Source organism: Hyperolius riggenbachi, chromosome 7 (assembly GCF_040937935.1).
Source record: "Hyperolius riggenbachi isolate aHypRig1 chromosome 7, aHypRig1.pri, whole genome shotgun sequence".
NCBI classification, from domain to species: Eukaryota; Metazoa; Chordata; class Amphibia; order Anura; family Hyperoliidae; genus Hyperolius; species Hyperolius riggenbachi.
Genome location: NC_090652.1, coordinates 237,480,884 through 237,503,451, shown reverse-complemented (window position 1 = coordinate 237,503,451; position 22,568 = coordinate 237,480,884). Strand labels below are relative to the sequence as shown.

General features: G+C 44.5%; 1 protein-coding gene across 3 annotated transcripts in view; it reads left to right on the top strand.

The window, feature by feature from the left end:
• The window catches only part of PPP1R1C (protein phosphatase 1 regulatory inhibitor subunit 1C), a 75,176-nt gene that overhangs the window by 3,151 nt on the left and 49,457 nt on the right, over positions 1 to 22,568 (top strand). For 2 of the 3 annotated variants that reach the window (XM_068247002.1, XM_068247000.1), the window contains exon 2: positions 10,853 to 10,913. In XM_068247002.1, the coding sequence (XP_068103103.1) occupies positions 10,853 to 10,913 (61 nt within the window). Of the gene's footprint in view, positions 1 to 143; positions 224 to 10,852; positions 10,914 to 22,568 lie in introns of those variants that run through there. The other variant, XM_068247001.1, reaches the window with a different exon arrangement.

Here is a 22,568-nt window from a genome sequence, read left to right as displayed (position 1 = left end):
ATATACTGTATATCAAGCCACATGGTGGCACCGCTGAGCAGAAAACAGATCACCTTTCAACTAATTTCAATGGAAGGGAGGTCTATTTGTTACTACAAAGTAGACCTAGCAGCCAGGATAGAATGTTAGTTCTGGATGCAAACTAAGGAAGGCCTGGCAGTTCTGATCACCAGTTCTGATCATCGGCCACCAAGACCTGCAGATGTGGAAAAGAAGAGAGCAGGTACTAGCAGGCAGGGAGGGGGTGTTACTGAGAGTGACATTTCTGATAACCGAACTTTATATGTTAAATTATCTTTTAATGTGTAAAAAGTAGGAAGATGTGATTTTCAAACAATTTTTTGTCAACAGTCAACTCTTCATCCAGACGGTGTTTGTCAGTACATGTTAATTAATGGGCTTGTTCACATTTAAATGCTGCATGCGGGAAAAAAAACTTGCTACATGCACCATTTTCCTGCACACAACAGTCGTTATGCCTTTGACAATCATTATCTATGTTGTTTAACCATGCGCTTTCGAACAAAGTAAAAAAAAAGCATGTGCATGATTTCTGCATGTCATAAGTGTGAACCTTCATCACTGCATGCAATGCACGACATAAGTGTGAACCCTCATACTGCATGTGTGAGGAATACAGTGGCAGCTTTTTCTTACACCAATCCAAATAATATATAATTAATAATACAGCACGCTGGGGGAGGGGACTAGAACACGACACAGGAAAAGTCATTGGTGGCGAGGAGGGATTGCAATATGTATCTATGACTATAGCTATGTATAGACATCGGATGGTTTACTAACAAAGCATGATCCAACCAAAAGGAATAAGGGCCCTTTTACACTTAATCAGTTGCACTTAGTTAAAACTGAAAGAAAACTGATTTTCAAAGTAATGCCCATGTTTTTCTAAGGCACGGTTCACACTTTTTAACTGAAATCTTTTTCACAATGCACTGCTATGGAAAAAACACATACCAGCACATACTAATGCTTACCAACTGATTAAGTGTAAGTATCAGAGTTACATGAAACACAACGTGACTCACAAGTGAACTCCTCCTGACGCTGTCCTCTTGTTCATTGCTGAACAGCGTCAGTTGGGTGTATTCGGTTGTTCCAAATCGGCTATGCCGAATTTGATCACCAACACTACATATGAGCATACATGCCTTAAACAGCTAAATATTCAGCTCATACCTATAAAAAAGGAGCCCCTCTCTGCAACAGAATACAAAAGCGATCTACCACAAATATCCATTTAGAGTGCTCTCTTTTCTGTCAAATAGGGTCTGTCCAAAAATCCTAAAAATCTCTTTTATGCCTGATAAAGTTGGGGTGCTCCCCTGGGAAATGCGTCGCAATAAAGTTTTTAAACACAGACTTTGCATAGCATTGCGGCTAACACCGCCTTGCTTTGCTAGCTGTTTTTATCTCCTACTACACTCATGGCCAGGGAATCGGGCTTGTACCGGCTGAGCGCAGAAAACGTTTACACGCACCGTGTTCCAAATAACCACCGTGGAATCCTGGCCGGATCACCATCCAAGACCGTGAGGATATCCATGCAAAGGAGGTCCTAGGGATAAGAGGGACGCAAGCGGAACAGCTGGCAAACCTATATAGGGTTCTCCAGCCTCGACAACCAGGTGAAACCTTTCCTATAGGGCCTAGAGCCCTCACCTACTAGTATCACAGTGTGCGCTTTTTCTCCGTTTTGACTCCAAAAATCCTAAATGCGACCAAAACCACTATCTTGAAAGTCCCAAAACTAGATAATAAGGACTCAATTAAGTAAGATCCAGAAACCCTTTATTTGAGTAAAATGATGCGAACGTTCCATCATTTTTGGATGTGGCAAAATATGGGAGCCTCTAGAATTCCCCAGTCCAACTGAAGTGGAAATTTGAGTTAGATGTCTTAATTATGTCTACTCTGGTGTTGGTGCGTGTTACCCTGTCTTTTTTAAACTGCAGAAATCTGAGTTTTCAATATCCAGGTCTGATCTTCATAGCACACAGTTGTGGAAATGTGTTATGGCTCAAACACAGTAGATTTTTGAAGACCTCCAAAAAATAGGTATTGGTGGTCATTCCACTGAAAAAAAGCATAACAAGAAAGGGTTATACTCTGGGAACAGGACTCTAGGCTGATGGTTTAAGGCACCAAATTACGGTACTCTCTTGCGCTGGTGAATGTTAGTGTTTATGAGTCCTTCATCAGGAGAACACCGAACAATGGTGTACTTGGCATGGTTGCATAATGAACCCCATTGCTATCAACAAAAAAAACATTATTTTCCTGATAGAGTTAGCTAATACTTATGTGGATAATCAAGAATATCATGTGGATTGATTAATTAATAGCAGAGCTTTCTGGCCTAAATAAAAAAAAAAATTGATGGGCCAAAGACAATACTGCATTCCAGCATAAAACATGACAGGGCCAGTATCATGGCTTGCATGCTCAGGGCTATGGATCAGAACCTTATGGGACTCTGCATTTTGAATTGTATCAACACATTCTTCAAGAAAATTTCATAGTCTCCATCGGAGAAGCACACCTCAACAGAAACCGTTATGCAGGAAACGTTAAGCACTGGTCTAGCTACCAAGGAAATGTTAAAGAAGATGAAACCGTATGTTTTGGAGTGACTGAGCCTGACTGTAATCCTACAGAAATGTTGTGGAAATACCTGAATTGAGAAAGTAATGCAATGAAGTCCTTAATATCCCTAGGCTAAAGCGGTTCACTAAAGAGGAATGGGCAAAAATGCTGTACTGATTAATCACTCTTGGAAACCGTAGTTATGGTTATTCTTGCCCAAAAAGGGCACACCAGTTGCTGACAGCAAAGGCTTACACACTCTTGACATACACAGATCTGGAAGCTTAGATCCTTTTCCTCTTAAACAAACATAATGTTTTGAACATATTTCTTAAGTGAAGTTATTATTCAGCTTTCGGTCTTGCATAGAAAACAAACCTTGTTTTAGGCATATTCATGATGAAATAATGAAAAATAAAATGTTCTGACATTTTCTAACACCACTGTCTTTGCGTGTTTGCGTGCTTGCTTCTTTCTACATGCCAAAGACATAGTTTGTCTAGACCAGGGCTGCCCAACAGGTCGATCTCAATCTACCGGTAGATCGCGACCGCCTTCTCGGTAGATCGCGGCCTCATGGCCGCGTCTCATTAAATGTTGAGGCCGGCAGCTGTAGAACATGGCCGCTTGGCCGCGTCTCATCACATTTTGCTGACGGCCGCTGGCCAATAAGGATGCTGGTAGGTGAGAGGCGGCGAGGAGAGAGGGAGGAGAGAGGCGGCTCGGCTGCGACGTCATGGCTGGGGGGCGGCGTCGGGCACGTTTTAAACACTCTCGTCGCACGCTGCCCGCCGCCCCTTAACCCGCTAGAGCACTCCTGGACACACAGCCGCCGGAGGGCATGTTACTCGCATGCTGCCCGCTGCCCCTTAGCCCGCCAGAGCGCTCTTGAACCCGCAGTCGCCAGTGGGCACTTTACTCGCACGCTGCCCTGGACCCTCAGCTGCCGGATTGAGGTACTACCTCCTATACTGCAGGCACATATACCTGGCTAACCTATACTGCAGGCACATATACCTGGCTAACCTGTACTGCAGGCACATATACCTGGCTAACCTATACTGCAGGCACATATACCTGGCTAACCTATACTACAGGCACATATACCTGGCTAACCTATACTGTAGGCACATATACTTGGCTAACCTATACTGCAGGCACATATACCTGGCTAACCTGTACTGCAGGCACATATACCTGGCTAACTTATACTGCAGGCACATATACCTGGCTAACTTATACTGCAGGCACATATACTTGGCTAACCTATACTGCAGGCACATATACCTGGCTAACCTATACTGGAGCACATATACCTGGCTAACCTATACTGCAGGCACATATACCTGGCTAACTTATACTGCAGGCACAAATACCTGGCTAACTTATACTGCAGGCACATATACCTGGCTAGCCTATACTGCAGGCACATATACCTGGCTAACTTATACTGCAGGCACATATACCTGGCTAACCTATACTGCAGGCACATATACCTGGCTAACCTATACTGCAGGCACATATACCTGGCTAACCTATACTGCAGGCACATATACCTGGCTAACCTATACTGCAGGCACATATACCTGGCTAACCTATACTGTAGGTCCAATGAAGAAAAAATTCCCGGCAGGACTCGACCCTGGAGGCTTTACAGTCAGTGCAAGAAAAGATGAGAGGAGATGTAAGGGTTAAAAATGAGATGCTCATTTTTATCATGTCAATGTTGGAATTTTGTCTGACTCACTCTTATTTCAGATTTGGAGATTTGTTTTATCTGCAGACCCAGGGTGTGCCCATGGGGGCGCCTTATGCCCCTTCAGTAGCTAATATCGTCATGTCAGATTTTGAGAATACCCATATTTTGGGAGGTGACGCCCAGGGGCGCATCCTGGGGTACTGCAGATTTATTGATGACTTATTCTTTTGTTGGAGAGGGAGTGAGGAGGAGTTGTGCCAGTTCTTTCAGTCTTTAAATCATAGGCATCCTACATTAAAGTTTAAGATGGAATACGACACCCATAGATTGCATTTCTTGGATGTCGAAATCACGAAGGGGGAGAGTGAGGTGATAACAAATTTATACAGAAAGACAACTGATAAAAACTCTTTCCTGATGGCGGAGAGCTGTCATCCCCGTCCACTTATTCGGGGGCTCCCTAAGAGTCAATTTGTAAGGGCCAGGAGGATTACCTCCACCGATGAATTATATTTAGAACAGGCACAACTGCTCACACAGGATTTCATCACCAGAGGCTATAGTGAGAAGAGATGTAAAGAAATTGCAGCAGAGGTCTTAGCACTTGATAGGAGGTCATTGAGAGAATGCAAAGTTGACACCAATGCAGAGTCAGGAGAAATAAATTTTATCACTACTTATGGGAGTGGATCTAGGTTTCTCCGGGAAGCAGTCCACAAGTTTTGGCCAGTTATAGAGAGTGACCCCCAGCTTGTCCATATCTGTAAGACTCCACCGAGATTCGTGTATAGACGTGGTAAATCAATAAAGGACCATCTAGTGCGGGCAGATATAGGCCGCACGGGTGGTAAAAAACAAAGATTTTTAGGACCAGAAAAAACAGGGACATATCCTTGTTTAGGATGCCAACATTGTAATAGTATCATAAAAGGTCCCGTTGTACACCATCCTAGCTCAGGGATTTCTATCCCACTTAAACATTATGCCACATGTGATACCAAGGGGGTGGTGTACCTTATTAAATGTCCATGTGGCCTGGCCTATGTGGGCCAGACCACACGTGAGATAAAAACTAGGCTCAATGAGCATAAAAGTAACATACAAAACCCCCCCAAGGAGAAAAAAGGTGATTTACAAACGAAAAAAGAATCCCCACTGGCGCGCCATTTTATAGAATTGCGCCATAGAGTGACACAGTTAAGATGGCAGGTGCTGGAGGTGGTGCAGAATCGTGAAGGGATGGATCATAGGAATACCCTTTTAAGAAGGGAGGCTTGCTGGATGGACAGGCTGGGGACTCAGACACCAGGGGGGTTGAACGAGGATTTTAGCCTCAGATGTTTTTTGTAATTTTATTCAATAGGGTTGCTGCGCTTTCTTCTTGTTACCCAAATTAGGGACTTGTAACTTTAAGGACTGAGCCCACCCCCAAGAGGGGAGTGTGTTATTTTGAATGTTGTATAGGGTGTAACTTTAAGGATTGTGCCCACCCCCAAGAGGGGAGTGTGTCATTTAGAATGGTAATATAAGCTTGTGAAAAGGATGTGAACTTCAGCATTTGATAAAGGGCTCTTGCCCGAAACGTCATGCTGTTGCATTGCTGTTGTACGGCTGCCATTATAATGCAATAAATACTGATATGCACTTTAAAGGGTCGAGTCCTGCCGGGAATTTTTTCTTCATTGGATCAGACAGCTGAGGCGTGATGGACCTCTAACCTGGAGAGGACTCCCCATATATATAAAAAAACATATACCAGTTAATCCAGAGGCGGGCAGATATAATACAGATTGCGATTAACCTATACTGTAGGCACATATACCTGGCTAACCTATACTGTAGGCACATATACTTGGCTAACCTATACTGCAGGCACATATACCTGGCTAACCTATACTGTAGGCACATATACCTAGCTAACCTATACTGTAGGCACATATACCTGGCTAACCTATACTGCAGGCACATATACCTGGCTAACCTATACTGTAGGCACATATACCTAGCTAACCTATACTGTAGGCACATATACCTGGCTAACCTATACTGTAGGCACATATACCTGGCTAACCTATACTGCAGGCACATATACCTGGCTAACCTATACTGTAGGCACATATACCTGGCTAACCTATACTGCAGGCACATATACCTGGCTAACCTATACTGCAGGCACATATACCTGGCTAACCTATACTGCACATATACCTGGCTAACCTATACTGAAGGTACATATACCTAGCTAACCTATACTAAAGGCACATATACCTAGCTAACCTATACGGGGGGGGGGGGGGGGAGTGATAAGCTTAGCATTTGAATCGTTGGTAGATCTCCTGGCCTTTGCGAATTTTAAAGTAGCTCGCGAGACGAAGGGGCACCCCTGGTCTAGACATAAATCGCCTTCATTTTAAAGCAGACTAAAACTCTTGCACAGAAGACAAGGAAGACAGAGAAATCAACCCTATGGGCTGGTGCACACCAAAAACCGCTAGCAGATCCGCAAAATGCTAGCAGATTTTGAAACGCTTTTTGGCCTGGTGCACACCAAATCCGCTAGCAGATCCGCAAAATGCTAGCAGATTTTGAAACGCTTTTTCTTATTTTTCTGCAGCGTTTCAGCTAGCGTTTTGCGGTTTTGTGTAGCGTTTTTGGTGTAGTAGATTTCATGTATTGTTACAGTAAAGCTGTTACTGAACAGCTACTGTAACAAAAAACGCCTGGCAAACCGCTCTGAAGTGCCGTTTTTCAGAGCGGTTTGCGTTTTTCCTATACTTAACATTGAGGCAGAAACGCATCCGCAATCCAAAATCTGCTGCAGCCCGGGAGTATGCGTTTCTGCAAAACGCCACCCGCTCTGGTGTGCACCACCCCATTGAAATGCATTACCCTAGCAGATCCGCACCCGCAAGCAGATCGCAAACCGCAGCGGAAACGCTCCGGTGTGCACTAGGCCTTTCTTCTTTTTCTGTAGCGTTTCAGCTAGCGTTTTGCGGTTTTGTGTAGGGGTTTTGGTGTAGTAGATGTCATGTATTGTTACAGTAAAGCTGTTACTGAACAGCTACTGTAACAAAAAACGCCTGACAAACCGCTCTGAAGTGCCGTTTTTCAGAGCGGTTTGCGTTTTTCCTATACTTAACATTGAGGCAGAAACGCATCTGCAATCCAAAATCTGCTGCAGCCCGGGAGTATGCGTTTCTGCAAAACGCCTCCCGCTCTGGTGTGCACCAGCCCATTGAAATACATTACCCTAGCGGATCCGCACCCGCAGGCAGATCGCAAACCGCAGCAGAAACGCTCTGGTGTGCACTAGGCCTATGTGTGTTTGCAGAGAACAGTCTATCCTTTTCCTTATCAGCAAGTCAGCTGTCTGCTGAGTTATGTGCTAATATGTAAACACATATGTGCCCCCAGCAAACCTGCAAATCTCTTTTGTTTTTAAGAATGCAATATTATTTCTCATGACAAAAACTTCCTGAAAGTTTTTCATCACAGCAGTTCAGGCATTTGCACTGAGATGATTTATAGTCTCTGATCTGACACAAAGTGTTATATTTATGTTTCATGACTTGCATATCTCCTGGAATGTGCGATTCTGACATGACTTTTAAGAAAACTAAAATGAACTATGATCTGCTAAGAAGAGTCTCTGTCATTTTAACACTTGCGGTGGAATTTTTCCATACATACTGGTTTATTTGAAAGCACTTAGTATCTTATATTCCTCCTTATTGAGGATTTATGATCTGAACTTCACACTAAACACTTAAGGAGGAAATATATCAAGCAAGGTTCTGGTAGAGCTAATATTATTTTTGTATACTGTACATCCAGCAGTTTCTTATGTATGAAAGGACTGAATTGTTTCGGTACACCTGAAGTCTTGAGCAGTTGACTGAGGTGGTCTTAGAACCATCGACAAGTTATTTATCATTGTACTGTACTTTCAACAGTTTTTAACTTGAAGTGTTAGTGCGCGTAGTCATTAGTGTGCTCGAAATTGACCTGATACTTGTCAACTCTTTTAGGATACTGGAATGTCATCATTTAGTATGCAGTACTGTATATACAGGATAAGCTTTTACTCTCTGCTTACAGAGTACCAGATTAAAGCACATCCGAACTGAAAATAAACGTATGAGATGATTAACTGTAAAAGTATGAAGTTTACAAGCAGGATGTTTAACAGTAGATGTAGTGGGTAATGGTAAATAGGACCATCTTGTAATCTTAAAGTACACTTGAACCGAGAGGGATATAGAGATTGTCATATTTCTTTCCCTTTCAACAACACCAGTTGCTTGGCATCCTTCTGATCTCTTTGTCTGAATCACACACCTGAAACGAGCATCGGGCCAATCTAGTCACACTTCAGTCAGAAGCATCTGATCTGCATGCTTTTTCAGGCTCTATAGCTAAAATCAGGGGCGTAGCAATAGGATGTGCAAAGGTTGTGGCTGCATCGAGGCCCTTGGGCCAGAGGGGCCCCGTAGGGCCCACCCTCAACTTCAGTATTAGCTTTCTATTGGTCCCGTGCTCATAATAATCACTTCTATAGATATATAAAAAGATGGGTACGGGATATCAAAAACCTAAAATATAGCCTGTCTCACCCATAAAGGGACAATTGCACATAGAAAAGGTACAGGGAGCAAAAGGCTGGTTACAAAAAGTAATACAAATGTATTAAGTAGAAAAAGCACATCAAAAGTGATCACACATTCAACCCCCCCTTAAAAACAAGCAATTGAGCCTGACCGTGAGCCTATTAGGGAACCCACAGTCCCATCAGGAGTGCACTCCTATCAGAAAAAAACAGGACTGACATGTCAGAAACACTCTTCGGGCCCAATTTAGTGCATAGCCAGATAGTAGGTAATTCCCAGGAGCAGCGTTTTTCTTCTGTACAACGTATAGAAACTCCCACCCGTGTGCTGCAATGAACAGCACGCCTCTGTGTAAAATACACTTACGCCCTCATTACAGACACATTTATATATAGTGCCAAACCTCAACCCCTCATGCACATAAACCCCTTTTGTATGGGGCACCAGAGAACTCACGTATGCCAGGTTTGACCGCGATGCGGGTGTCACCAGCTAGGAGGAACCAACCGCTCTATTCCTGCGGCGTATCCAGAGTGCTTGGACCGGCCAGTATAGCTGCCATAGAGCGGCCACTTCGGCGTCTGGTGTGCGGAAGAGGGGGAGGAAGAGTGGCGGAGGCACGGGGAATGTTAGTGCGGCTAAGCTTCCGGGTATGACCTCACGTGACGTGTTTCGTCACTAACACGTGACTTCCTCAGACGTGACGTCAGCGTGGTTGCGTCCTTATATAGCCATAGCAACCACGCTGCAGGCTTGGATAATTGCCAAGAGGAACTTAGTTTAAAAACAAATCACAGACACGCCTTTACCTTAGCGACAGTCCAGAGATGCAATGAGGATAAAGGTGTCACAAGAACACTTTTAAGTTCAAGTCCTTGTTTAAGCCCTGTGGGGACAAACTACCACAACAGTCATATATGAATTTAGACTCTTTCAATAAAAGCTGTTTATCATAATCACCCCGCCGGGGGCTGATATTTAATTTACATATCCCCATGAAGCGTAGCCCAGATATATATTTCCGTTATGCACAGTTCTAAAGTGCTGGGATAACGGATTGAGTTTTTTCTTATCAATAGTGGTACTTTTGATATTGGCTATATGCTCTCCAATACGTGTATTTAACGATCTGTATGTTTTCCCAATATAGATTAGGTCACATGGACATCTGATATGGTAAATTACTCTGGTAGATGTGCAAGATATATAATCAGGGCTGCTCAAATCCGGATCCGGGAGACATCTGGATAGTTTTATCCAGATATCTCCCAGTTACCTGTGCAGGGTGGGCGGGGGTCAATCTCACCTGTCTGACATCATCTTCGGTCTGTCCCTCGGCGCCTCCCACGATGCGGTCCAAGCGGCAGTCAAGTGATTACAAAAACTTCCTCCTTCCGGGTTGAAGGAGGAAGTGTTTGTAATCACGTGACGCACGTGGAGCACATCGTGGGAGGCGCTGAGGGACGGACAAAGAAGACGTCAGACAGGTAAGATTGACACCCCCGCCCACCCTGCACAGGTTTACTGGGAGATATTCGGATAGCAATTATCCGGGTATCTCCCATCCCCGGATTTGAGCAGCCCTATATATAATCATTAATGGAGAAAGTTTTTGATTGATCGTGGTTAAAAAATCGGTTACCACTCTGTACGTATCTACATACATCACAGTCTAAACACTTGTGCATCCCGCTATTGAATTTCTTTTTGGGGATATAACATTTACCTGCTCCGTTGTTTCATCGTGTCTCCCCTTCTCCCTAGCAGCCACATGCTCTGTGCTGCCATCCTCCAGCTCCCAATGCATGTCACATGATCGGGAGCTGGATATGAGCCCTGATATTAACCATCATTTTACATTTCTGTAAAACAACAAAAAATATTTATAATATTAGTTTTGATTTTTATTCTATCTTTTATGCTCTTTTATTACTGCTAGATCAGAAAAAGAAGGCCTACACCAGCATCTCTGGTTATAATGAATGAACAGCCACCACCAGGTAGGTAAAATTAATTCATACGACTCCTGCATTTTTGCAATCTTAAAGACCACTACAATACAAACATGAATGTACTGTACAACTAAGGAAGGGATTAAGCCTGTTACACTCACTAGATGGTTCTCGACCAAAGTGGCTGTATGAGGCCATCTCTGCCAAGAATCTACTGTATGCACAATGGTTTCAACACTCTCTGCTGTGTCACCGAGATATCTGGAGTGCTGTATCATGGCAAGTGTTCCCCTACTCCTCCTGTGAGCTCTTCTGATGGACAGTTACTGAAAGAACTATGTACTTTGTGCTATGGAATAGTGCTTTATAAATACACAACAATAACTACTGTGCAAAGTTCATGGTTGGCTCTCCAGTTTACTTATGCAAGCTTATCATAATCTAAAAAAAGACATGAGGACACTTCCAGGGCCTACTATTTTAGTGATGCTTCTGAACAATGATTAATGTTTATCTAGTTGATAAAACCATGCTGATATTCTGTCTAAAGTTGGCCATACATCTCTTGACATGGCGGCCAATCGACCATCCAATTCGCGTGCCATGTAATATACTGGCGCTTTATAAATCAATAATAATAATAATTATTGAATCAGATGAAAATCTGTGCCGCCAAGAGCACACCGGATCCATGATTCGAGGCCGAAATTGACTGCATGTATCAATCAGACATGATGAAAAATCTTGGGTCAACATGCTGTTATCATTGATAACGGCGTACGATAATAGCAAAGAATGAACTTGGCTGAATCCTCCGCCCATGTCCCCCCAAATGTTACTTGGACCTCCTAGTGCCTGTGCATTAATACTTTACCAGTCAGGCCATAACCAGGTGGCACACCAATGAGGAAGAAGAGTGTGGACACAGTAGGGGACAGCTGACAGATAAAGTATTACAAATCTAACATTTCAGGGGATGAGGCCGGGGGAACGGAGGCAATGTCACGAGGCCAATTCCCAAAAGATTTCATAATGAAACCAATTGGGAATCCGCCTGCAGTTTATAGATGCCAACAAATCTCTCTCCAATCTGTCTCTAGGTCCATCGGCCACCAAAATCGCTAGATGTATGGGTACCTTTAGTAGGTGCCTTTTGCTGTTTTGTTATAGCATTTAGATATTCAAGTTCCAGATTCATGTATTTTTATTTTTTGCACTGGTAACTTCTGTATTGTTATAGAACCAGTGCTACTCACTCACATATGTACAATTGTATGAATTTTAGCTCTACAATACAGATTTTACACTAACTATATCGGCTGTGACGTATCTACTGGCCATGTAACAATGTTAATGTTGCTGTTCAACCTCCCCTTCCTGATTCACTATCAAATCATTGTGCACCTAAGCAATCATGGTCATTAATTGGCTGTGCTTTAGAGGAGTAAAGCCTCATCACCACTATACTCACTGCTGTGTGCATTTCATTATTGCAACACCCTGCTGCATGCATTTTTTGTCCATAACGCAGCCAGGCCTGGATTTGCATCCCATGAGCCTATAGGCACGGATCTCCCGGCACCCTAGACTCCACCCTTCATGAACCTACAAACACCCACCAAACTGCACCGCAACCGCAAGTGTGCTGGCTGGCCCAGCTGTCACTTCTCCCTTACTTCCCTTTCCTGGTGTAGGTGCCATTTAGTATTAGGTGGCCAAAGGTTCTCTCAGTATTAAGTAGCTAGAGGTGACCCAAAGTATTAGGTAGCTAGAGGTTCTCCAGTTGAAGGTAGATCTCATCAGTGGAATGCTGAGAGTCAGATGAGTAGCCTCTCATTTAAACTTGACTTGGGCCTCTGCACAGGGAAGAAGAGAGGGAGGCACTCAGGGAGAGGAGTGAGCCACCTTTCCATCATCAGGCGCCTGTAGGCATGTGCCTACAGTGCCTTATGGTGAATCCAGCCCTGAACGCTGTGTTATCTCATTCAGTATTACCTAATAGGATGAGCACTGCCTGTGGGGACAAGCTTAAAGGAAACCAGAGCTCCTGTAATAAAAAGTTTTATACATACCTGGGGCTTCCTCCAGCCCCATAAGTTCGGATCGCTAACATGCCGCTGTCCTCCACCTTCTGCAGCGCGCTGGTACCGGGTCCCGTCACTTCAGCCAGTCGGGGCCAGTCTACGCAGAAGTGCACCCTCTATGTATCTCTCCAGTGGCTGCTGGAGAGATACGCAAAGAGCCCACTTCTCTTACGTCAAACTGGCCGCGACTGACAAAAGTGACGGGATCTGGTACCGGAGCTGCAGAAGGTGGAGGACAGCGGCGTGGTAGCGATCCGAACTTATGGGGCTGGAGGAAGCCCCAGGTGCATATAAAACATTTTTGCACCTGGGGCTCCTATTTACAGGAGCTCTGGTACCCTTTAAGCCACTGTCTTCTCGGACAGCCTATAGTCATATAGCCAGTAACTGTGCACTATGCCTCAGATCAAGTAAATAAGTTGTGCTATCAGCTTAACTTTGCTCCTTGTATGTAATAGTATTGGTGGTTCTTATAGTCTGCTATGGTATTGCCATGCATGGTTTGCATGGTCGCAGTTAGTGATACTCATCCGGATTCCGGATACCCGAACTACCCAGATTATCCGAAGCCACTGCTGCTGCTACCTATTATGCCCAAAACACAATTGCTGTGTAATTTTTTTTGGAGGTGTCTGGGATGAAAACTGTGATGTCCCAGTTGTGCGCTGGATTTTGGACACAATGTGGGCTGCACGACTGCTGTCTGGAACCTGAATGTTAATTTACAGCCATTTTTTTTGTATTATACCTCCCCACACAAACAATTACTGTTTTTCTTTAAAAAAACAAAAACATGATGCTTCATGCATCATTTACTATAAAAGACGTTTTGGAAGAAATTTAAAGGCCACTTCCGGTTTTCAATTCGGATATCCGGATACACTCGGATTTACCCGGATAATGGGTTCGGATATCCGGATCTATTCGGATTTCCGAATGATTCGAATTCGGATATCCAAATTTATCCAGATAGTTTACTATCCGGATCTGGATCAACCCGGATAATAAAAAGGGGTATCCGAATAGCACTAGTCGCAGTTTCTATATTAGCATTAGAGATCATATAAAATACCGTTGGTGGTAACAACAATCTGTAATAGCATTTTTGGTCACATTTAGTATAACGGTGTAAATATAATGGCCCAAATGGTCACAGTGTCTGTCTTTTTGTCCCTCCGCCCTGCAGCTTCTGGAAACTTGCATGTAAATCAACCAACAGCACTTGATTAGATGTAGATGTGTGGGGTGTTTGCAGTGCGTAAGTCAGGTACTCACAGTGGCAGAGCCTGCAGGGAAGCTGTTAGATCATGTCTCCGCATGCCTCCTGAATACCCTGACTGGATAGGCTCCTGTAACTCCACTACAGGAAGGGACTTCACCAATCAGAGGATTGCACCTTAAAGATACTGCTACTTCCATCAGTATACACAGGGGGCCTCCTGCAGGCCAACACAGCTTTCCTCCAGGCTCAGTCCTGCATGTACTGTACTATATTATTCTTTAGTGATGCTGTACAGCTGGACTGTACTGTGGTGATAGACTGTTCAGTAACATGATAGTAATTTCATAATGATGGAGATTTTATGTTAAATGTATGGAAATGTATGCATTTCCCAATTGGACCAATCGAAAATCTTAATCTTTGGACTTTACTACTGTTGACTTATGCTGGGTAACCTTAGGAGGCACTCTGTTATCTCACCTGGGACTTTTTCACCTTTATGGCTTGCCGTCAAAATCATAACATGCAGCATTTCATTGTTCCAATTCTGAGCTTTGTAAATTTGCATCAAGTCAAAATTACTAGCCTCAAGTTGCCCATCTCTGGTAGTTATAGGTCTCTTTGGTTATAGGTCTCAATGCTCGTGCAATTTGAAAGACCGTAATGACAGAACAAAATGGATCAACTCGTTCAAAGTCCCCCACGTGTACTGATCTTTAACCTGTTGCCGACTGCTCCACGCCAATTGGCGTGAGCAGTGCGGCAGCCCCAGGACCGCTCCACGCCCATTGGCGTGAACGGCTGTCTATGTGGCTAGCAGGAGATTGCGCGCAGGCTGTGCGCGCATCTCCTGCTCGGGGATGGAGCTCCGCCACGCCTTCAGTCTCCGAGCGGCGATTGCCACTCGGGAGACTTATTACTAATTACTTTGTACAGCGATGTGATCTATAGCAGCGCTGTACTGGGGACAGCTGTGTGACACGGCTGTCCCCCTGGGACACTGGGAAGCGATCCGCTGTGATAGGCTGAAGCCTATCACAGCCGATTGCGCTAATAGGCTGGCGGGGGAGGGAGGGTTATAAAGTTAATTTAAAAAAGCAGCATTTTATTAAAAAATAATATAAATAAATATTTATAAAAAAACAAACAAACCCTGGGGGTGGGGCGATCAGAACCCACCAACAGAGGGCTTGGTTGGTGGGGAGAAAAGAAAGGGGGGGGGGGGGTAATCACTTGTGTGCTGTGTTGTACGGCCCTGCAGCTTGGCCTTAAAGCTGAAGTGGCGTATTTAACTAAAAATGGCCTGGTCATTAGGGGGGAGGGGGGTTAACCAGGCGGTCTTCAAGTGGTTAAAGTGGAATAAACTTTGACATAACATTTAATTAAAATTTGCTTTCCTACTTTTTATTAACCATTCAGTTACCATATTTGCTTTTGTGCGCAAGTAATATTGCCTATTTACAAATTACAAGGTCCTAAAGTACAGTTTATCTGCTCTGAAAGCTGACATTGCATTTTATTTACAGATTTTAATATATAAATACAGCAGCTATCTAGTGAAAATGTTTCATCTGTCTCTGCTTGTCAGCACAGTGCAGTTCCGGTTCAGTTCTGTGACTGGTTGTAACTAATTGTAACAAAAGAGGAAGGTAAACAAAAGAAATTGTTATCACCTCTTCGGATCACAAGCTGAAGAAGCTTTCCACTACAGGATAAATTTCTGAACTTAACTGTTTGAATGCAGTTTTGCTACAGTTTTTTTTGTGATAGTAGGTTTAAAGGGAACCAAAACTGAGAAGGATATGGATTTTTCCTTTCAAAATAATACCAGTTGCCTGACTCTCCTGCTGATCCTGTGTCTCTAATACTTTTACCCACAGCCCCTGAACAAGCATGCAGATCAGGTGCTCTGACTGAAGTCCGACTGGATTAGCTGCATGCTTGTTTCAGGTGTGTTATTCAGGTCCAGTCAAAAATGGCGCGTATGAAAAATGGTGCATGGTGATGCCGCTGTTTGTTTTGCCGCTTATCGTTATTTAACAATAAGCTATAAAAATTATTAAACGTTATTTAGCTATAAAAAAATGATAAGTTCTTCTCTGTGTTGCCTGCTGGTAATCTCATTTTTCATCTGTGCGCCATAATTAAACATTGATAGCACTAAATAACGTTACGGCTATGTTTTCAATGCAGCGCCATTTTTAAACATCGGTGCTGTGGGCCATTTTTCTCTGATCCCATGTGATTCAGCCACTACAGCCAAAGAGATCAGCAGCACTGACAAGCAACTGGTATTGTTTAAAAGGAAACAGCCATATGCCTCCTAGTTTTATGTTCCCTTTAACCTCCCTGGCGGTAAGCCCGAGCTGAGGTCGGGCTATGCCGCCGGGAGGCACCGCTCAGGCCCCGCTGGGCCGATTTGCATAATTTTTTTCTTGTTACACGCAGCTAGCACTTTGCTAGGTGCGTGTAACCTCCGATCGCTGCCGCTACCCGCCGATTTTGCCGCTATCCATCGCGCCGCAGCCGCCCCCCCCCCCCCCCAGACCCCGTGCGCTGCCTGGCCAATCAGTGCCAGGCAGCGCTGTGGGGTGGATCGGATTCCCCTTTGACGTCACGACGTCGATGACGTCGGTGACGTCATCCCGCCCCGTCGCCATGGATCTCTTGATCTCCAATCGCCGAAGGCGATCGTAGGGGCTGGGGGGATGCCGCTGAGCAGCGGCTATCATGAAAAAAATAAAAATAAAAAAAAACGTATTTGCTGCCCCCTGGCGGATTTTAATAAACCGCCAGGGAGGTTAAGGCTGTAAATAATCTTTTAGAGCAAAGAAGAAATGTTGAGTTTCAGACCACTTTAAACAATCTTTCTGCTAAAGTCTATGGAGCTTCCCCCTGAATCCTTCTTAGATTTACAATTCTGACATTCATAATCTTCTTGCGGTCTATTGCTGTTGTCCACATCCCATCGGTAAACATTTAGTAAAAAGATTGTGGAAACTTTGTTCATCTGTACTTTCCAGAGATTCAGTCTTGCAATGGATACTTGGCTTTAGCGGTCTTGAAACTTATTGTCAACATATTTTTGCAAATTCAACTAATGCACAGCTCCAACCAAATAATATCGGTTTCAATTTATTAGAAGATTAAAAAGCTCTTCAGGTTTTTATTGCAATTCTTAAAGGAAGCATCAGCCAAAATAATCTTCCCCCCGATCTACTTACCTGGGGCTTGCTCCAGCCCCTTGCTGCTGATACATCCAGTGCTGCAGCTTTGCTCCCAGCCGCCGACCCAGGTTCCCCGCCGGTGCAGAGGCCAACCTTGAGGTTGTCCTCTACTGTGCTCTTGCGCGAGCGCCGCTGTCAATCAAGTCCACATAGTCCGGATTGTACTGCGTCCGCCGGAGGCTGGAAGCAGGCCAGCGGCGCAGGACATATCAGCAGCAAAGGGTTTTAGGAAGCTCCAGGTAAGTAGATCGGGGAGAAGCTTATTTTGGCTGATGCTTCCTTTAAAGATGTTCTCTGGGGGGGTGTTGAAAATAAAAACAGACACTACCACCCCCCTGCAGCTGTAATGTCCCACGCCATCCTCCAACGATCTGGCATTCCCCACCGCCAGCCCGAGTCAAACGCGGCATCTCATCCAACTGCGGCTGTGAGGCCGTTGCCGTCATTGGAGGCTTACTGCGCAGGTGCAGTACAAGAAAACTTCATACCGTGCCTGCGCAGTAAGCTCCCGGTGACACAAGCAGGAGCGCGGATTATTCATCTTGTTAGACGAATAATTGCCCGGTGCCCGCGGCGGGGAACGGGTGATCGGAGGAGGACAGCACGGGACATGACAACTACAGGGGGCTGATAGAAGCCCCGGGTAATTGTCAGATTTTATTATTTTGCCCAGCAGTGAGCTAGATGGCAATAAGGAACACTTTGGCCTCAATTCACTAAGCATTACAGCATTCAGTAATGCAGAAAACAGATGATTTTACCAATCACCTGGCCAGATGCCAATTTGCTAAACATATTACCGCACTGAAAAGAAAAATTACCAACTAATGAGGTAAATTACTGACTTGTGCGTTAAATACCTCAAGAAATGTCAAGAACTCACCTTCAGCCACTTTAAAAGTGCCCTCAGCTCTCAACCCTCCGATACATATTGAGTGAGGTACCAGGCAGGGTTGCCCTCTGTCCCCGGCCCTATTCGCCCTGGTAATGGAGCCTTTAGCTAACACCATCCGATGCTCAATAGATATACAAGGCATAAAAATAGGACACCATAATTATAAAACTAGTCTTTTTGCAGACAATGTCGTTCTTACCCTCTCATCCCCACACACGTCCATCCCATCCCTATTATCTCTCATCAAATCATTTTCTATTATCTCTGGCCTCAAACTAAACCTAGATAAATCCGAATTACTATGCCCAAATATCCCCCAAACCACTTCTGAATCCCTTGCCAGTTCCCTAGGTCTTCAGCTCCGTACCACCTACATCAAGTACTTGGGTATTAACCTAACAAAGGACCCCTCCCAAAGTATAACTACCCTTCTTCTATACAGAAATTACAATCAGACCTAACTGAATGGTCCAAGTTTCCTTTATCTCTCACAGGTAGGATCCACTCTGTAAAAATTAATATACTACCAAGAATAAAGTACCTCTTCCGTGTTCTACCCATCCCAGTATGTATGACAGACATACACAACCTACAAAAGGCATGTCATAAATTTATTTGGGCAGGCAGGAGACCTAAATTCAAGCAATCAATCAATCCTAACTAGCCCCAGAGTGGAAGGCGGGCTCAACTCTCCCAAACTCACACTATATTATTATTCCTTGGACCAATTAGCTGGTATTAACGCATATTCACTAGCTCCACTCTGGGTACAGTTGGAATCTGATCTTTTAGAACCAGCCTCTCTGAGAGCACTTATGTGGAGTTCATTGAACTCTAAAAAACAGCCGCTGAAAGCCTCCCCTGTTACCAACCATGACCATCTGGGCCAGATATAGATTCTCACTACAGTTACAATCAGAATTATGCTTAATGAAGGATATCTTCCAAAACTCTGATTTCCCGCCAGGTCTCAACCCTTGTACCTTAAAATGGTGGACAGAACGGGGGCTCACTAAAGTGGGTAATTTTCTCTCAGCATTTCGTATCCTAACTCTACCCCAATTCAGGGAAACCCGCCATCTCCCCTCAATGGAATTTTTTTGCTCATGGCAAATATTCCATTTTCTTTCTACCTTCAAATCCCGTGACTCCAACATTGGCTACACTTGGTTTGAGACCTGGTGCAAATCCAAACCCCTAGAGGGAGGCCTTATTTCCATTGTATACCAATCCCTCCTCCCTCCCCCCTCCAGTGAACACAAAACTCATGGGTTTATCAGGAGATGGGAGGAAGACATTGGCTCTACCCTCTCAGCCTCTAGGTGGAATAACTGCTGCCTCACCCTCATCAAGGGAAGTCTACAATACTCAACACTTGAAACCTCAGTTCAAGTTCTATACAGAGCCTATTTTACACCTCTTCGCCTCTCCCAGATGGATTCATCACTTGGTCGTAGATTTTGCTGCTCCTAGAGGCAGGGCTAATAGACACAGCCCTGCCTCTCAGCGCCGTCTATCAGCGGCGGATCTCCGCCTCTCCCCGAACCCCTCTCAGTGAAGGAAGAGGGAGAGGGGTGGGCGAGAGGCGGAGATACGCGCTGACAGACGCGTGAGAGGTAGGGCTGCGGCCATTAGCCATGCCTCACCAGGAAGAGATCCCTGGCGAGGATGGAGGGGATTTGGGGGGTAAGGGACCCCCGTTGTGCGGCGCGATAGCGGCGGTTTAGCAGGGGCACACATGCCCCTGCTGAATATAAGAGAAGAAGCAAGTTTTATACTCGCTTCAGATTCTCTTTAAGTCCGGGAGTGCTGGGGAAGGAGACATTTTATAAGACTTTTCTGCATCCCTTTATATGTGAACATCTGTATGGTTTTATACAGAAGAACCCTCTCCTGTTGGCTGCAGCATATCTAACAGGATGCCGCACTAGACAAAAAAAACCCCATCCAAATAGACGTACAGTTTCTTGCTTGACCGCTAACCTACTCCACAGCTGGTAAGTGAGATTTACCCAGTAGGGCTTAGCGAATTGAAGCATGTTTGTTCGGTAAGTTACCAAACTTCTACCTCATGCTGAAAATCTTAGTGAATTTGGAAAATAAAGTGTAAAATACCGAATGCAGTATATTTTCGACCAAATTATTTTACCAAATTGCCCTTCGTGAATTGAGGTCATTATGTTTTCCATTTCGTTTTACAAAGTGGGGCAATAGCAGAGGTCACTATGTTTATTATGCCATTGTAAACTAATACCAAAAAGCAGGGCCAGATTCAGCATAAGGCATTGTAGGCATGTGCCTACAGGCGCCTGATGATGGAAAGGCGGCTCAATCCCCTCCTCGAGCGCCTCCTTCCCTATGCAGAATACCGAGCGAAGTGTAAATGCAAGGTTACTCAACCTGCTCTCAATATTTCACTGATGAGATCTCCCTTCTTTCGGGGGCACCACTACTTACTTAATACTGATGGTACCTCTGGCTCCCTAATACTAAGGGGCACCTGTAGCTACCTATGATGGGTAAGGGAAAAGTGACAGCTGGGCCAGCCAGCACACTTGCGGTGCAGTTTAGCGGGGGTTTGTAGGTTCATGGCGGGGCAACTCTAAGGTGGCAGGACATCTGTGCCTATAGGCTCCTGTGAGGTAAATCCTGGCCTGCCAAAAAGATTTGACAAGGCTTTAAGGACAGAATGAACTTGTAGAGCAATGTGAATGACTCACAGTCACAAGACAGAAATGCAAATGCCACTAGAAATCATATTGTTCATTTCTTTGTGTAACCTCCCCTGAGCTTTAGCAAAACACAAATGACATTGTAAAATCGTTTTTTGTTTTTTTTTCTTTAACTAACACTATGTCTAAAGCTGTCCAGGATGGACTAAATGGCCCGTCTGACCTGTTTGCTGTAAAAGATTTATATAAAAGTACAACAATGGAAAGACAGTTCTGACAGGTCATTTCAAACAAAGACAAAGGGTGTGCAGGCATCGCATGACACAACAAAGACGCTGGGTGGACTAGAGCCAAAATTTTCTGCCATGCTTAACAGCTTTGTGTCAGCCTAATATTACATTCGCTTCCTGCACAGGATGCAATCAGATCCTTGATATCAGTTCTGGGATAGTTTTTTAGTGTATGTCCTGACAGTTGTTGTCTCCATACTCATGTGACCATCATTGCTATTTGCCAAGAAGTCCACCACCACTGCATAAACTGATATGCTTTAGAATAAACAAGTAATAACTATACAGCACAATATAGTTCAAACTCGATTTCAAATATGTTAAGTTGGTTCAGGGGCGTTGAAATCACTGCCCTACCTCCTGCAAAACTTTAGATTGGATAGGACACTAGACTATGACTATGGCAGCCCACAGAGTGTAGTAGGTCCTTATGTAAACTGCTAGGAGTACCAGGAATGTAACTCGAAATCACAGGCCCCCCCTGAGCTTTCTGCACAGGTAAACCGAGAACCAACGTTATTCAGTTGGCTAGTGCAAACTTGAAGGTGTTTTCCTCATGCACCTAAAAACAGACAGCAGTGAAGCACTGCAGGCATTTCCTCTACCAATTACATTAGCTTCTGTGATAAAACATGCATGTTTTCACACATACAGACACACATGGTGTACAGAAAACTCATACATAAAATTGACAGGGGAGTGTGTTCCATAGTGATGCTCGGATAGTACTTTTTAAAATCCGAATTGACCCCAATCCGGATACCTAGATATCCGGATCCGGCTCGGATATCCGAATCCGGCCTTTTAGATATCCGCGTGAACGCGGATATCCGGTCGCATTATCCGCGGATATCTGGCCTATTCGGATATCTGGATAGAAAAACCGGAAGTGCCCTTTAAATAGCTTTAAAAGGGGTTTTGAGGGTAAATGAGGCATGTATCATCATTATTTTGCAAAGGGAAGCACTAATTGATGATGTGGGGACTTCGAATCCCCCCCCCCTCCCCCCCCCCCCCAAAAAATGACTGTCAATTAACATTAGGCCTAGATTCCAGGCAGCGGTCGTGCAGCCCACATTGTGTCTCCAAAGTCCAACCGCACAACTGGGACATGACAGTTTTCAGTCAAGACACCTCCAAAAATTGATGCTGCAATTTTGTTTTGGGTTAAATATAGGTGGTATCAGTGTCCTGTTGCACCCTGTCCTGGCGGTGGGAGCTGCACAGGCAGCAGGAGCAGGGCAATGCAGCAGCAGCAGGTGTAACGTGTGCCAGCCAGGAGCATGACGGACGTGGTACGTGACAAGTGTCAC